The sequence below is a fragment of the Fimicolochytrium jonesii genome, assembly GCF_025526975.1.
Source record: "Fimicolochytrium jonesii strain JEL569 chromosome Unknown EV422scaffold_2, whole genome shotgun sequence".
NCBI classification, from domain to species: domain Eukaryota; kingdom Fungi; phylum Chytridiomycota; class Chytridiomycetes; order Spizellomycetales; family Powellomycetaceae; genus Fimicolochytrium; species Fimicolochytrium jonesii.
In genome coordinates, this window is record NW_026515669.1 from 1,069,902 (window position 1) to 1,084,814 (window position 14,913).

The following is a 14,913-nucleotide window of genomic DNA, read 5'->3' on the forward strand; positions in this document are numbered from 1 at the left end:
TTGCACTGAAAAGCGCCCGCCCTGGAACCTGAGATGGATGAGCGAAAGAGAATAGTTGGTACCGGTAAGTCGATGCCAACGAGGATAACGGTGAATAGAACATGCCATAACGACGTAGATACATAGTGAGACGGAAGTGGGGATCAAGGAAAATGACGGGGCTAGAATCAAAATGACACATTGGGAGAGGAGTTCGGAAAACGGGTGTGGATAACAAGAAAATGGGTGCGGATAACACATTTGTGTGCACAAATTGCAAGGTAACCGACATGTAGAAGCGGGGGATGGTCAAGGTGATCGGCCGGAGATGACATACCGTAGTTCCGACACTGGTGCGTCTAACATCTACTTACATTTTATAAAGAAGTTTAATGCCACACCGTTGTGGATTTTCCATACTAAATGATTCACCCCCATGGGATCAGAACGACGGGACATGGGAGGGGCAAACGAAAAACGGATGTGGATAACATGAGAACGGGTGCGTTTAACATCTGGATGCTAATTAGAATGCGGGCATGGTATGCGTTAAACCCTCACACCGGTCCTCTGCACCGCTCTTCTGATATGTGGAATAAGTAAGAATGTGGTGTTGTTTGGGGTGATGTGGTGCTACCGTACGTAGTACCCTGCAAGGCGCATGCAGTACAGATCCGTGAGAAGAAAAAGAGGAAAGAGGAAAGCGGGGAAGCTAGCTCGATTGACAGGCGGTTAGGGTTAGACGCGCCGACTCCGAGGACTTGTTTGCATTCTGTGTTGTCAGAGCTCGCCTGCACTTTTTGGGCGCATTTCGTTGCTCAGGACAGCGCCTCAAAGCATGTATTGCCAGTACATCCACGCCTTGCTTTGTCCTTACCTACCTACCGACGTCTGCAACACTCTCAGCAGATCCCTCTACGCACAAGGGACTTCCGGCTCTTTCGTCTTGGGTCAACTGCTGACTTTAGTTATCTTCATTGCCGTCCCGGTTGCGCTTACCCTCTTGCTGAGAACTTTGCGGGCTTGGGTGTACGAACAAAAGCAGGCCCGTGTATCGAGGAGTAAAGAGCGAGTGCAGCTGACATCAGAGGAGACACCTGACCCTCCAACCCAACAAATTGCTGACGAGACTACCCAGCTAATTGCACAAGGTTGGACGTCGGTTTGCCTTCTCATTCGAGGCGTCCCTAAGCTGACCCTTTTCTCACCAGTAGAACTCGAAGCGCAAAGACCCATGGAGAGGATAGCGCCGATATTGATGCGGGAGACCGCCTCCCAGCAGCACAAAACGCTGTCAAACAAAGGCTACCAACACATCACGGCAGGTCTAGATCTCGACGAGGCTGGGGACAAGGGAGGAGCGTTGAGCCAGTACCGCACGGGCGTAAAACATTTCAGGGAGGCTTTGAATCTACACCTCCCGTCGCCAAATGAGAGGTTTGTGGAGGAAGAAGAATAATGGAGTGTGTCGGGAGTGGTCATTGATAGAGGACGTGTTTCTCAGGGAAAAGGCAGAACCGTTGAATATTAAGATGCGCAAGAATCTGGCAACGATTGAGCACCGGATACTGGAGCTAGAATCTTCTTCAGATGGTGCGCAAACACTGCATTCGCACTACCCTAAAGAGAGTTGACCCTAACACGCGGACGGTCTAGTGCTAGATACGTCCTTCAAATCGAAGCTCAGCCCACCTGTTCCGCGGGCTAACGTGTCGAAGCCCGGTGCTTCCAACGGAAAGGCGATAACTCGCCCAGGATCAGCAGGGTTGGGTAAGAAGGCAGCCAACCCTGCGGCAGCGGTAAGACGCATTTTGAGACGATGCGTATCAGCACCACAACCCTGATGGGCTCATTTGCAGGCAAACAAAGCGGCGGGAGGGCCAAAGGCTTCGAATCTAAAGAACGTTGACAAAGCTATGGCGGACCGGATACTGAACGAGGTGGTTGTGGATAAGCCATCTGTGACTTGGGCAGATGTCGGTAAGTCTTCCCTTTCACGCTTGGCGAGCTGCGCTGCAATTTGAAGTGACGAATACGGTAGTTGGACTGGACGGAGCAAAGCGGGCTTTGCAAGAGATTGTCATATTACCTACCCTGCGACCGGAGCTCTTCACGGGTTTGCGGGCTCCTGCGAAAGGTGCGTCCATTGATTTTTTGTCACTTGGGCTAATATAAATGGACATTGACCTTGTCCTATTTTCAAATTGCAGGGGTACTGCTATTCGGGCCACCTGGTACGGGAAAGACGATGCTGGCAAAAGTAAGCCCGGCTGTCTGTGTACAGGGCAAGCCCGAGATCGCGCATCACTCACTCTGATTGCATCCAGGCTGTAGCCTACGAGTCCAAAGCGACATTCTTCTCCATCAGCGCATCAACTCTCACATCCAAATTCGTAAGTTCCACCTTGTCACAACTTAAACACATTAGTCTGTATTGATATTCATTGGTAGGGATGATGTGTCTAGGTTGGCGAAGGGGAAAAGATGGTGCGTTGCCTCTTCCAAATAGCTCGGCAGTTGCAACCCGCCGTCATTTTCATCGGTGAGTGAATGATGCGCGATCAGTCTGCGTGCATACTTACCGTCGCCAACACGCCCCTGACAATACACACAAACCCAGACGAAATCGACTCAATCCTAACCGAACGCAGAGAATCCGAACACGAAGCCTCGCGCCGCCTCAAAACCGAATTCCTCCTCCAATTCGACGGTTTAGGCACCAACGCCGACGACCGGCTACTCGTCCTCGCCGCAACGAACCGGCCGCAGGAGCTGGACGAAGCGGCGTTACGACGACTTGTGAAGCGGATATATATACCGTTACCGGAGATTGAGACGAGAGGCGCCCTGTTTGAGGCGTTGTTGAGGGATCATCGGCATGCGTTGTCGAGGGCGGATTTGGGGAAGTTGTTGAGGGCGACGGAAGGTGAGGGCTGTGAAACGTGGTTGCAATGGAAGGTTGAAATGGGAGATGATCTCATGCATCACGACCGGTCTAGGGTATTCCGGAAGCGATATCACAGCGCTTGGTAAGTGAAACAACGTTGCGCAGGTCTATAAACGTACTTCTCCACTCTGACGCAACCTCTACTCCTTCCTCTCCTCTTCGTAAACAGCACGAGAAGCCTCCCTCGGCCCCATCCGCGAGCTCGGCGCAAAGCTAATGTCCACAAAAGCCGAGGATATCCGACCCATACAGCTGAAAGACTTTATCGCGGCACTGCGCACGATCCGACCCTCCGTGTCGCCTGCGAGCATTGCGCAGTTTGAGGAGTGGAATCGGAGTATGGGGACTCATGGGTCGTGAAGCAACTGTGCGTGGATGGGGAGTTTTATGGTGACCTTGTTGACGCGACCAAGCGGAGCACACTGTGGGGGTATCCTCAAAAATGTGGAGGACGAAGAGTGTGAGAGTTTGAACACTGCCTGCGTGGTGCAGTTCGATTCACGAGGTCTGCGGCGTACTCCACCACTTCCGATCACGGATGCCACTTTCACCCGTCGACAAAATGGGTAGCTGCACTACTCTCTAGCATTGCCCAACTCATCTGTAGGCGCAAAATGGACGCTAGACCATCACTTCATGCGTATTGGATTGTATACCCGCCGCACGAGGAACAGCTAAACCATGCGGTCCTTTAAGCAACGCAACGGGAAGGGGTGTCTACACTACATACTAGCAACCCTGTACATAGCTACCTTGGGGGATCGCCACCTCGTGAGGTCGCTGATGCTATGTAGGCTATACTCAGAATTCACAATTTTGAAAGCAAATCGCAGCTGAGGTGTGTGTATGAGAGGGGCGTGGTACAGTAGCTATTGTAATGCGGAACAGATGAAAGTGATTTATTGAAGTAGTCGGAGATGGAGTCTGTGTATTAGGGGCATTGGCGAAATGAAGTCGTGGTGAGGTGATTTTTACTGGGGCAACGGGATGCCAGAGTATTCACCGAGGCCTAATGCCAGGTTGATGTTCTGCGATTGAGAGACAGGAGAAACGTCAGTGAGACATATGAACCGCGTGATGACATAAAAGGTTTCTGCGAATACCCACCTGAACAGCCTGCGTCGCAGCCCCTTTCAACAAATTATCAATCGTCGCCACAACCACCACCCTCCTTCCCCCGGAATGCACCTTGAAACCCCCAATCTCCACATAATGCCGTCCAGCAATGTGCTTAACCTCCGGGACCTCCCCGCCACCCAACACCCTCACCAGCTTCTCATCCCTATACGCCTGCCTAAAAATCTCCTCAACATCCCTCGCCTCCATGCGCTTGTTGAGTGGGATAGAGACCGTAAGCGAGATCCCCTGGAAATGCTGCGCGACATGCGGGATGAACGCGGTGGAGATCCCGCCGAGATGGTGGCCGATCTCGCGCTCGTGGATGTGGTCGGTGAGCGCGTAGGGGATGAGGTTGTCGCGGAGGTTGTTGATGTCGTTTTTGGGGGAGGGGTAGGTGCCTGCGCCGCTGTAGCCGGAGACACCGAAGACGGTGGGTGGGGCGTGCGGGTCGAGGTGGGGGAGGAGCGGGGCGATGGCGAGTTGCGAGCCGGTGGCGTAGCAGCCGGGGTTGGAGACTTTGCGAGCTTGGAGGAGTTTGGTGCGGTTGGAGTTGAGTTCTGGGAGGCCGTATGTCCAGTCGGGACTGAAGCGGTAGTCGGCGCTGAGGTCGAGGATGAGAGGGTGTGGGGACGATGATGATGTGGACGACGAGGGGATTAAGGCGTTGACGAATGGCTTGCACACGCCGTTGGGGAGGGCCATGATCCAGCAATCGACATCTTCTTTACGGGGCAGGTCGGCGGGCGACAGGTTGGTGTAGATGACTTCCGAGCGTTTGTAGTGCTCGCACGGCTTGCCTACCAATTCGCGGGATGACACGTACGCTAGCTCCGCTGATGGGTGGTTGTCGATGAGCTTGATGAGCTCTTGGCCGGTGTATCCGCGAGCGCCGATAAGTCCAATCCGCGTCTTTGCGGATGAAGCAGAGGTCGGTGCAATCGTTGCCCGCGCTGGTCGGGTGGTGGAGTAAGTGCGCACGCCACCAATGTTTGCGTAGCTTGGCCCGACTCCTCCTTCCCATGCGGACGCGATGTTTGATGAAGTAGGGCCGATGGGAGACGGGCTCCCTTTGGAGAACGCCTTGAGATGCCCTTGCACATCCTCCAAGTTCTGGATGCCATACCAAAACAACGTCCTGTCCTCGAACGAGTAGCTTCCATCTGCCCGTTCAAAGTACCACGTCTTGTTCGAATCGTCCTTTGCGGACATCCACGTCAGATTCGGGAAGTCCTTCTTAATCATTTGCCACACATTGTCCGTGACGTTGTTGAGCACCGCCGTTTTGTTGGCCACAAACTTCTCCAGGAAAGGGATGCCATTGTCGCCTTGCGGGCGGGCCACGACAGCGAACAGATCAAATGCGGCATCACTGTAGATCTGCACGTCCCGCTCCGCAAGACCCTGCAAGTACTTTGCGATGGATGTGTTGCCTTGCAAGACGTCCGGGTCGTTGTCTTCCAGGAGGCTCCTCAGCCTGTCAGAGTCCAACTTGGAGACATCGTTGGTGCGGCTCACGCGGTGGCCGCGACGGATGAGGGTCCCTGCTCCGCTATGTGTGAAGAGCTCTTTGTGTAAATGTTCGGCAGAGATGATGGAGACTGAGGATGAGCGCGGAAGGTGCATAAGAAGATCGTGGATCTCGCGAATCTTCAACTTCGTTCCGTACTTCACCCATGACTGCTTCATGAGATCATCGTACTCCTGCGGTAGGGAAAGGAAGGTCAGGTGGAACCTCCGGACATCGAAGATCAAAACACCATCAGGCGTACCTCATCGAGATTGATGATGTCGATCTTCTTCTTGGTTTCCCCATGGAACAAACCACCCTTTTCGTTCAAGTACACGATCTTGAGCGGCTCCAGGACGCGTGCTAGCTCTCCAGCCGCTACATCCGCATTGATGTTGAGGATTTGGCCAGACGGGGTCTCGCCCAGACTGGTCAAGATCGGCAACGCTCCTGCTTGAATGGAGCTCTCCACCAGCTCCTTGTTGACGCTCCTAATCTTGCCGACGTATTTGTACTTGTCCTTGTCCAAGTAGTCCGCCGTGAAGACACCCCCGTTGATGGGCCGCGCACGGGTACCAAGCTTTTCCAACGCTTCTACCAGCCTCAAATTTTCCTCTTGGAATACCCTTCGCGCAATCTCCAACGTCTTTGCGTCGGTGATGCGGATTCCCTCAATGTAGTCTGGCTCAACTCCCGCCTTCTCCAACAAATCGTTCAACTGTGGTCCAGCCCCGTGGATCACGATGGGGTAGAGTCCCACACGGTGAAGGAATGTAAGCGATGAAGCCAAGGTGTCGAGATCATCGGTAAGAACGGCCCCGCCGACTTTGATGACGGCGAATTGATGCGATTCCACACTGGAGAAGTGTCGAAGGTATTGTTCAACCTCCTTGCGGGATCCAATGTTGTACAGCAGCTTTACAATCGTTTCCTGTTTAACATGTGCATCCAGATTGTCAGAAAAACCATCGCAATCGAAGCAAGGCCTGCTCGAAGTCCCAGCACTCTACGGCGAGTCTTTTTCGCACCATCGACCTCAAGACGTCGGAGGTTAAACCATGAAGTATACCTTTTCTGCAACGTTTGCGTGGCTATTGAATGAGGCCGTGTTGACATAGCTACGACGAGAGGCCGGCACTATTCTGGCGGCTGCCTGCACTAGGCGAACTGGTCCAGTCACTGCCCTCCGGTGGCATCCTAGCCGCAAGGTCGCTCGCAACACCGACATCCAGGTTCTAATTATATTAGAAAAGGTTCTGCCTGGGAGAAGAGTGAACTTCAGCACCAGTGGTGAGCAGGGGAAGCAAGGCCAAGCTGTAACCCTATATCACTTCAATTTACCTTGTATCAGAGAACGACAAGCAATGCAAGTCCTGCGAAGGCCGACCACGGCAAGATGAGGGCGCGTTTTCGAGAAAGGAACAAGAATGAGACCCTGCTTGAGTGCACCCGCAACGATAAGGCGGACGCAGAACGTAGACGTGAGGACCTTATATATTCGGTGGCTTCAGATTGAGTGCTCCAAGAGGGGTGGATGGGCACTTTGGGTAGCGACTGACGGGATGGCAGAATGTTTTCTTTCTGCTGTCAAAATGGTGATGATGTGACTCAGCCTTGGCCGCAATCTCTTTCGCGGGTTTTTGATCATCTTGCATCGCCTTGCATCGCCTCAAGCCTTGCATGCTCACACATCATCTTGGTAATGGCAAACCAATCTTGGCATCCATTCTGCAGCAGGAGCTCACTAAACGACACTGAGTCATGTTTCAATTGATGGAGGTCGTTTGACTTGAGGATATTTGCATAAGTGCTTGAGAGGAAACAAGCAAGATGGGCGCTCAGATCCAACTTTTGCAGCTAGTCAATTGGCAACACTTCAACTCCGCTCCAGATCTTCACCAACTTCCTCGTTTCGAAGGCTCCCGGGCTGTTAGGATGTTTGATGTTGAGTTTGCGGGTAGGGACGCTCTTCTTGGCCGTGACTGGGTTTGAGGGATTTGGCTGTTGCACGTCTCGAGGACTCTGAGACGAAGCTCAAAACTGTCGAAGTTACTGTCGACGCGTTTACCAACAACGGAAACTCCGCAAACCCCTCATGCTTCTCCAACCGCCAAACCAACTACGCCATGAACTACGTTTCACCGTACGGCCAACGCCACCGATCCTCCTACTTCCAAATAACCATCAGGAATTCTCCCCAGGTATGTACGTCGCAATTCTGAAAGCTTTTCCAATAGCCAGAGGGTTGTGCAGCAGCAACGTCAGACGTGTATGTCGATCCCTCCACGTTGTGTTAGGCTATGAGCCAACGGTGAAGTTCGCTGCACACCTAATTCGGGTCGGAACCAGCCGCAGGGGACATTCGCGAATGCGACTCTTCTGCGGTATGCGTTGTAATCCTACGAAGGATCTCGGAGCTGAGCGTGCTGGCGTGAGATGATTTGAACGACCCAGCATTTAGCGAACGTATATGAGTTTTTGAAATTGTTATCATTGGATTATCCTTCCGCCAATGCGTCCAGCAACCGTTTCCAATAACTCGAAAGGGGTGGAACCAATGCATTCAGATCGTCGTTCTGGCGAATCCTGAGAGGAGGCAGTCTGGGTGGGGCTCCCACATATGATGGAACCAGAAGGGCACGTGACAAAGTATGTATGTAGTTTAATCACGTAAATGTGTCGCTTTCAAAACGTCACCAAGTGTAAAGGAAGTGTACTACGTGGAGTGGCAACATCAAGCCCCAAATGCCCTCTTGGTTGTGAAGGGCATCTCTAGAGGTATCTGTCCCAACCTTTCCTGCCGAAACCGGACGATAGATTTTTGGAGGCGCGCCGTACAACATCACTGTGGCGTCCATCTCCCTTCGATTAAGAGCTTCTTTGCCTTGCGAGAGCAGACGAACTTGAACTTCCAGCATCAAAGTTTTGAGGCATATCTTCTGTCATGGAGCATATCCGAGTGACAAAGGTCGGTGGTGGTGCCTTTGTCTCGCATCTACTTGACTTCGTCTTGAGCTGATGCTGACTCCTCCATAACCAGGTGCCCGGAGTCAAAGCGGAGAAGGGGCGAAAGTCATATTTTGGAACTCTGCATCTTCTGGCGCATCATATTCTCTTTTGCCCAGAGAAAGTAGACACGGAAATCTGGGTGCGCACTTTGTCGGAAGTTTCCTGAGAATGGCACGCGTGGGAAATCTCGGCTCATACGAGCATCTGGGGCCTAGATCAGTTACTCGACCATCCAGTCCGTTGATAGAAAAGAACCTACGCGGCATGGTCTTCATCCGCTGTGCATTACATGTCGCAACTTTGCCTATCTCAAGCTGTTTGTTCCCCATGATCGGGACGCGACGGATGTTTTTGCAAGCTTGCAGAAACTCATGAATATCGGTAAGCTGCAATCGATACAGGTCATCCTTGGACATACACGGAATCTGATAGGCCATTTCTCGCGCCGTGTCAGCATGCTTAGAGCAGCTCTATGCTTTCTCATACCAACCCGTCAAACCATACTCTCAACCGGCGCGATGGAGGCGGTACGATACCAAAAAGGAGTTTATGCGTCAAGGGATGGGAACGAAGACAGATCAATGGAGGTTTACATCGGTTAACGAGGACTATGAAGTGCGAAGATGTACTCCCAAGAGCCTAGATTACAAGCCCGATGTTGTTGACACGTTTTCTCGCAGTTTTGCCCCACTTACCCGCGCATAATGGTCGTTCCATCCAAAATCAGCGACAATGTGCTTCGTTACACTTCCAAATTCCGGAGTAAAGGAAGGATACCCACTCTGAGTTACTTACATCGGAGCAACATGGTAAAGTTAACTAGTGAGAAGTGGTTTCCGGCGGTGTTCCTGCGCTCACTGGGTCTATCCGCAGGTCTCCATAACAAGATCGAGTCAACCAATGGTGGGGCTCAAGCAGAACCGGTCTATTCAGGACGAAAAATTAGTCGAGGCAATGTTCGCGAGCGCTCCACATGCTGAGTGCGCCGGAAGTAATCTCATCATCGACGCTCGACCTACCGCCAATGCCATGGCTCAGACAGCGCTGGGAGCTGGGACAGAAAGCACCGACAATTACAAAGGCTGCAAGATAGTGTACCTCGGAATAGACAATATTCATGTTGTACGGGACAGCATGCTAAAGGTCATGGAAGGTAAACGCTGATTGCAGTTGCTGCAGCATCTGGCTCTACTTATCTGATCTGAATCTATGATTTTTGTTTCAAGCTATGAGCTCTGTCGAGAGCGGACCGGTACCTCAAGCGCTATTGCACAAAACGGGATGGCTCAAGCATATCCGCCATATCTTAGACGGCGCTTTCACCATCGTTAGAGATGTGCACTTGCACAACAGCCATGTCCTTGTCCATTGCAGGTGGGTACAGCACGTCTGTCCAATCTAGGCATTTGTCACTGTTTACTAACTCTGTTATCGAACTAGCGATGGATGGGACAGGACAGCGCAACTCTGTTCACTGGCTGAGATTTGCCTGGATCCGTATTTCCGTACTATCGAAGGGTTGGCGGTGCTGATCGAAAAGGAGTGGGTGTCGTTTGGACACAAATTCCAGGACCGTTGCGGGCATCTTTCGCGCGATCCATCACAGTCGTCGGACCGGAACTCTGTGGGTGCACAATTCCAAGCCGCAAGGCGAAATGTATCCAACTCGATCACGTCCGCCGCGAAAAGCTTCCTGTCAAAGAACCAAATCAACATTGGAGGATTAAGTTTTGGCAGTGCCGGGCATTCACCGCTTGGAGAAACACAGCTGAGCCGCCCAGGATCGGGCGGGAATAGCAATTTCGGGAGGTCATCTACATCTGGGACTGCGCGCATGTTCTCTGCAGATTCAAGCAGTGAATTACCGCAACCGCAGCCGCCCTCGGCGGCACAGCAGCTAAATAGCGTGGACATAGCCGTACCAAATCACGTTGCTCCGCGCGAAGTGTCACCCGTGTTTACGCAATTCCTGGACTGCGTATACCAGCTGTGGACGCAGTTTCCGACTCACTTCCAGTACTCCGAGCGTCTCCTGTCTTTTCTCCATCTCCACGTCTATGCCTGTCAATTTGGAAACTTCCTCTTCAACTGCGAACGCGAGCAAAACAACTATCGGGCTCCAGGAAACCGACCGATTGAAGAAGCCACCTTCTCGATATGGGATCACATTGACGGCAATATCGACGAATTCCTGAATCCCCATTACGTTTCTCCTGAGGAACGCGCAGATCAGGCGCCGATAGGCGCTGGTGGCGGGACAGGGAGCTCGAATCCCAGCATACCGGGCACACCCGGCTCGGTCAGCGATGACGGACAGATCCTGTATCCCAGCACCGCGAACTTAAAGTATTGGGCAGGCCTATGCTTGCGCGAAGAAGATATCAAAGTAGGAGGGGATCTGGTGGATACCGAATTGCGGTTGGAGGATATTGATGCGTTCACGGATCCGTCCTTTGATGATGCCGCTGAAGCGACTGTGCAAAGCAGCATTGTTGTTCCGGACTCGTCTTCTATCGCTATAGAGACATCGGTGCTGAGCTCCTTGGCTGTTGACGGCGCCGTTCCCCTTTCCCCAATACGGAACGCGGCACCGCAAGAGGCCAGACTCGTCATTGAACCGGGCGTGGACACTGAACCGCCCGCGGACATGACGGGTGAAGAGACGGAGCAGGTCGTTTTGACGTCTAAAAACGCGCCTGGAGAGCAGGTGGAGCTCTTGGCAGATGCGATACGGTCTGAATTGGAGCTGGACCCGGGACATGCAGTATCGAATCACGATGACGGAGGTGACAAAGCTGCAGCGACGAAAGCCCCAACTCCCTTACCGGAGCTGCCTGAAGAACCCCCAAAACCACCAGCAAAGGATCTACCACACCCGCTGTGGGATCCGTTGACTGGGTGACCACTGGCCTTCACTGGCATTGAGCCTCACAAGTGCCAGTGTCATCCCGCCGCGCAGGCAGTCCGCCGAACTGAACGCGTTCATATCTACATCTCGGTTCCAACCCACTTTTTCATATCGCCCATTTGTTAGATTTCTGTAACTAGTATCACTACGTCTAGGCCACCGCATATATGCTCCATGCCTACTATTACATCGCATTATTTCGAAGTTTCATGATTTATGCACAAGCCCGTTTGTTGTAAAGCTGCCCCTGAGAGGAAACCTTTAGAGGATACGAAAAACGCGCGCGTACAGGTGCTTACGTAGTTGTCGGTCTTTTGGAGCAAATTGTCGACTCGCAATCACATCCAAGCCTAAGACGGAGGAGCAACTTGTCAATACGTTCTCGGGCTGTCCTGATCAGGAGGAAGAAAATAGTTCTGTTCTGAATTCGTAGCCTATCCGAACCCTGATACTTCCCACATGTCCGTCGAAACAGGTACCGAGGAATGATGTCTTGTTACCGATCGACGCCGTTTGATACTGGATCAATAACAATCTATTATGCATACATGACAGTCCAAATCCGCACCGCCGCTGCCTCTGAGCAGAGCGAGGATGCGCAGGATGTTGACAGCCAAGTCCGTGACCTCAAGCGAGAACTAAAGGAGTGGGAACGGGCTTTCGCGGCCAAGGCCGGGAGAAAGCCGGAGAAGCCCGATATCCTAGCGGATAAGACGATAGGTGAGGCAGCAAAGTATTGCCCATGATTGGAGAGTTTGCTTAAATCGTGAATGGATGATTGGTAGCTAAGCGATACAAAACGTACATCAAGCTCAAGAACACTGTGGAAGGCGGCGGGAAGGATGCATCAGAGTCGGGTAGTGCCAGATCATCTGTGGTCAAGATAGCGCGGTCCCGTGCACCAGCCGACAATAACGAGGTGAACGATGGCGCCAAGTCTGATGACGAGGAACCTGCGCCGAAGCCGCCAAAGAAGGCCTTAGATGCTACTAGGAAGGGTTCGAGGCTAGCGCAAGCTCAATCAGCAGAGTCGACGGTCGATGATGATGATAATACACCCGAGCAGCCGGCTCAACGGGAAGCTGCGGCTCCACGAAAATCGAGCATGGCCAACAAAGCAGTCTATTTCGAGGAGACTGTGGTTTCTTCGCTGGAACCCAATGTGTCGCCTATATCGGACGTAAGGAACAGCGATACGTCGTCCGTATCGACAGCCAATGCCGCGGAAGCACGTCCATGGGGCGCCAACGCCGCGCTCCCCGACAACTTCAAGTTGCGAAACACCATCGCGTCGGGGCCCATTTCCACCGCGACGCTGTCGGTGGAGAGACCGAGCACGGCCGGGAGAGAGCGGGGGTCGACGGTGGGTGAGAACAGCCGACCGGATGTGAGTGGGGCCAGGCCTGCAAGCAGCGCCGGTCGTGATGCCAGCGAGGATGACGCGGAGATGTCAGAGTTCGTGGATTTCATGAACAGGAAAAAGGAGTTGGAGACCCTCACGGCGGCCAAACCCGCCGGTGCGGTGTCCGCAGCCGCGGCGTTGTCCCGTTTGTTGGCACAGCATACAAACAGCCGGCCTTCCAGTGCTTCTGGCGAGCCCCGACTCGTCACTCCGATCATCACCTCCATCACGGTCCAGGCTCCAAAACCTCCGGTGACCCCGCACTCTGCCCTCCCAACATCGCCGCCTCCGGAGCCATTGACGGCCGCGCAACTCCGCGAGTTGTCGAAACCGTATGACCCGACAGCGTCCCAGGACGACGACGATGCCGAGCCAGATACGCCGTTGCACGCGGTGCCGCAGAGGACAGCGCCACGAAAGGGCAGTGACAGCAAAAGTCCTGTCCCGCCCGTCCGTGGCAAGTTGGCTTTCACGGACCCTTCTGAGCCGACAGAAGATGTCAAACCATCGAAAGCTGTGGACGAAACGCCAAAGCCACCAGAACGGACTTCAAGGAAGGGGTCTGCGAAAGCGGAGCCGAAGCCTCCTCAGCCGCCAGCGGAGGACGAGGAGGAGGAAGACGAGCGGGATGTCATTGCTCCCCTCGCGCCTGCCGCCAACGCAACACAGACGATGTGCTTTGGTGCGGATGCCATTGGAGTCGCGACAAATCCAAGTATCATTGGCGTCAAGATCTTCTAGTAAGGCTGATGCGCACTCCACCATTTCACCTTCAATATCGTCTAACATTCGTCTTATTTCCTTTAGCAGGATACCGCCAGAATACATCCTGCGATGCAAACTCTATCGCAAGAAGAATCTGCTGGACAAGGCCCACCCCACGTTCTTCCTGTATAATCAAGCGGACGAGAGCTTCCTGCTCGCTGCCAGGAAACGCAAAAAGTCCAAGAGCGTCAACTACGTGATTTCGACCAGTCAGCTCGACATGAGCAAGGATTCGAAACATTACGTTGCTAAGCTGAAGTATGTGACCGCTCGATTTCATGTGCGATTCCATTTCGTTGCCGCAGACTAACCAGCTGTGACCTCCTCGCAGGGCGAACTTCCAGCGCACAAACTTTCTGCTCCATGATGCACGGTCGTATAATCCGAAATCGGACAACAAAGGCTTCAAGGAGCTCGCCTGCTTCAGCTACGTGAGTCTTCTTTTTATTCCTCCGAGTTTTGACATTCGGAACGCGTCAGAGCTAACGGACCAGATCCCGCCGCAGACCAAGACGGTGTTACCCCGTGAAATGTCGATAGCGATTCCATCTCCCAAGATCCCGGAGCTCTCCGTAAGTCCACATGTGCTTCCCGCCACATATCCGTTACGCATAACTCACTTCATTATGTAATCGACATAGGAACACTACAGCAAAGACATCATGGCAGACGTCAAATCCCAGAACACTGAAAAACTATGCTTCCTCCGCAACAAGCCGCCTCGCTGGAACGAGGCGACCCAATCCCACTGTCTCAATTTTGGTGGACGGGTGACGCAGCCTTCCATCAAGAACTTCCAGCTTATCGGGCCTGAAAACGGTAAGCAAAGCGATGCGTGAATCATTCATTCCCACGACGACATTTGACACAGACTTTTTTTCGATGCATAGAAAACTTCGTCGTGATGCAGTTCGGACGATGCGGTCCTGATTACTTCACACTCGATGCACGGTACCCCATGACCCCCCTTGAGGCCTTCGCCGTTGCGCTGACGACGTTCGATGCCTATGACAATGCGTAGCTGCAGGGACAACTATTGCGTCGGCAGTTCCTGTTCTTTTTTCCAACTGACTCCTTCTTGCTAGTTTCTACTTGCTTTTGCTTGATGGTTTTCTTGTTGCCCTTTCATGTAAAATCCAAACTTCTGAGTGTCTGTCTGCAGTTCTGAGAACGTTTTGCGGGAAATGGATATGGCCACTGCGATGTGGCGCATCAAATGAGGAGCGAACAGACGCTCAGATTAACACAAGCGATTTCAGGATCCCGGCATTTCCCCC

The 14,913-nt window shown here is 52.9% G+C and overlaps 4 protein-coding genes across 4 annotated transcripts; 3 read left to right on the top strand and 1 right to left on the bottom strand.

Moving 5' to 3' along the window:
- Nucleotides 1–360: 360 nt before the first annotated feature.
- EV422DRAFT_146380 (uncharacterized protein) lies at nucleotides 361–2,044 on the top strand. Its single transcript, XM_053064857.1, has 4 exons — nucleotides 361–1,130; nucleotides 1,191–1,416; nucleotides 1,484–1,572; nucleotides 1,636–2,044. The coding sequence occupies exons 1-4, from the start codon at nucleotides 818–820 to the stop codon at nucleotides 1,821–1,823; spliced, it is 816 nt and encodes a 271-aa protein (XP_052929401.1). The 5' UTR covers nucleotides 361–817; the 3' UTR covers nucleotides 1,824–2,044.
- Nucleotides 1,896–3,286, top strand: EV422DRAFT_491860 (P-loop containing nucleoside triphosphate hydrolase protein; the record flags this gene model as incomplete). Its single annotated transcript, XM_053067566.1, has 8 exons — nucleotides 1,896–1,959; nucleotides 2,021–2,116; nucleotides 2,190–2,239; nucleotides 2,307–2,372; nucleotides 2,446–2,521; nucleotides 2,600–2,905; nucleotides 2,979–3,008; nucleotides 3,096–3,286. 8 exons carry the CDS (start codon nucleotides 1,896–1,898, stop codon nucleotides 3,284–3,286), a joined length of 879 nt encoding a protein of 292 aa, XP_052929402.1.
- Nucleotides 3,287–3,696: 410 nt separating this feature from the next.
- EV422DRAFT_146349 (protein arg-6, mitochondrial precursor) lies at nucleotides 3,697–6,943 on the bottom strand. The gene is made up of 5 exons (XM_053064856.1): nucleotides 6,894–6,943; nucleotides 6,622–6,828; nucleotides 5,815–6,483; nucleotides 4,034–5,746; nucleotides 3,697–3,954 (listed from the first exon to the last, which is right to left on the bottom strand). Exons 2-5 carry the CDS (start codon nucleotides 6,778–6,780, stop codon nucleotides 3,898–3,900), a joined length of 2,598 nt encoding a protein of 865 aa, XP_052929403.1. The 5' UTR covers nucleotides 6,781–6,828; nucleotides 6,894–6,943; the 3' UTR covers nucleotides 3,697–3,897.
- Nucleotides 6,944–8,496: 1,553 nt separating this feature from the next.
- Nucleotides 8,497–14,657, top strand: EV422DRAFT_503282 (uncharacterized protein; the record flags this gene model as incomplete). The annotated part of the gene is made up of 15 exons (XM_053068332.1): nucleotides 8,497–8,520; nucleotides 8,593–8,700; nucleotides 8,777–8,942; nucleotides 9,016–9,176; nucleotides 9,242–9,370; nucleotides 9,435–9,714; nucleotides 9,788–9,935; nucleotides 10,002–11,459; nucleotides 11,945–12,189; nucleotides 12,255–13,611; nucleotides 13,679–13,894; nucleotides 13,968–14,067; nucleotides 14,119–14,208; nucleotides 14,278–14,455; nucleotides 14,527–14,657. 15 exons carry the CDS (start codon nucleotides 8,497–8,499, stop codon nucleotides 14,655–14,657), a joined length of 4,791 nt encoding a protein of 1,596 aa, XP_052929404.1.
- Between the last annotated feature and the right edge of the window lie 256 nt (nucleotides 14,658–14,913).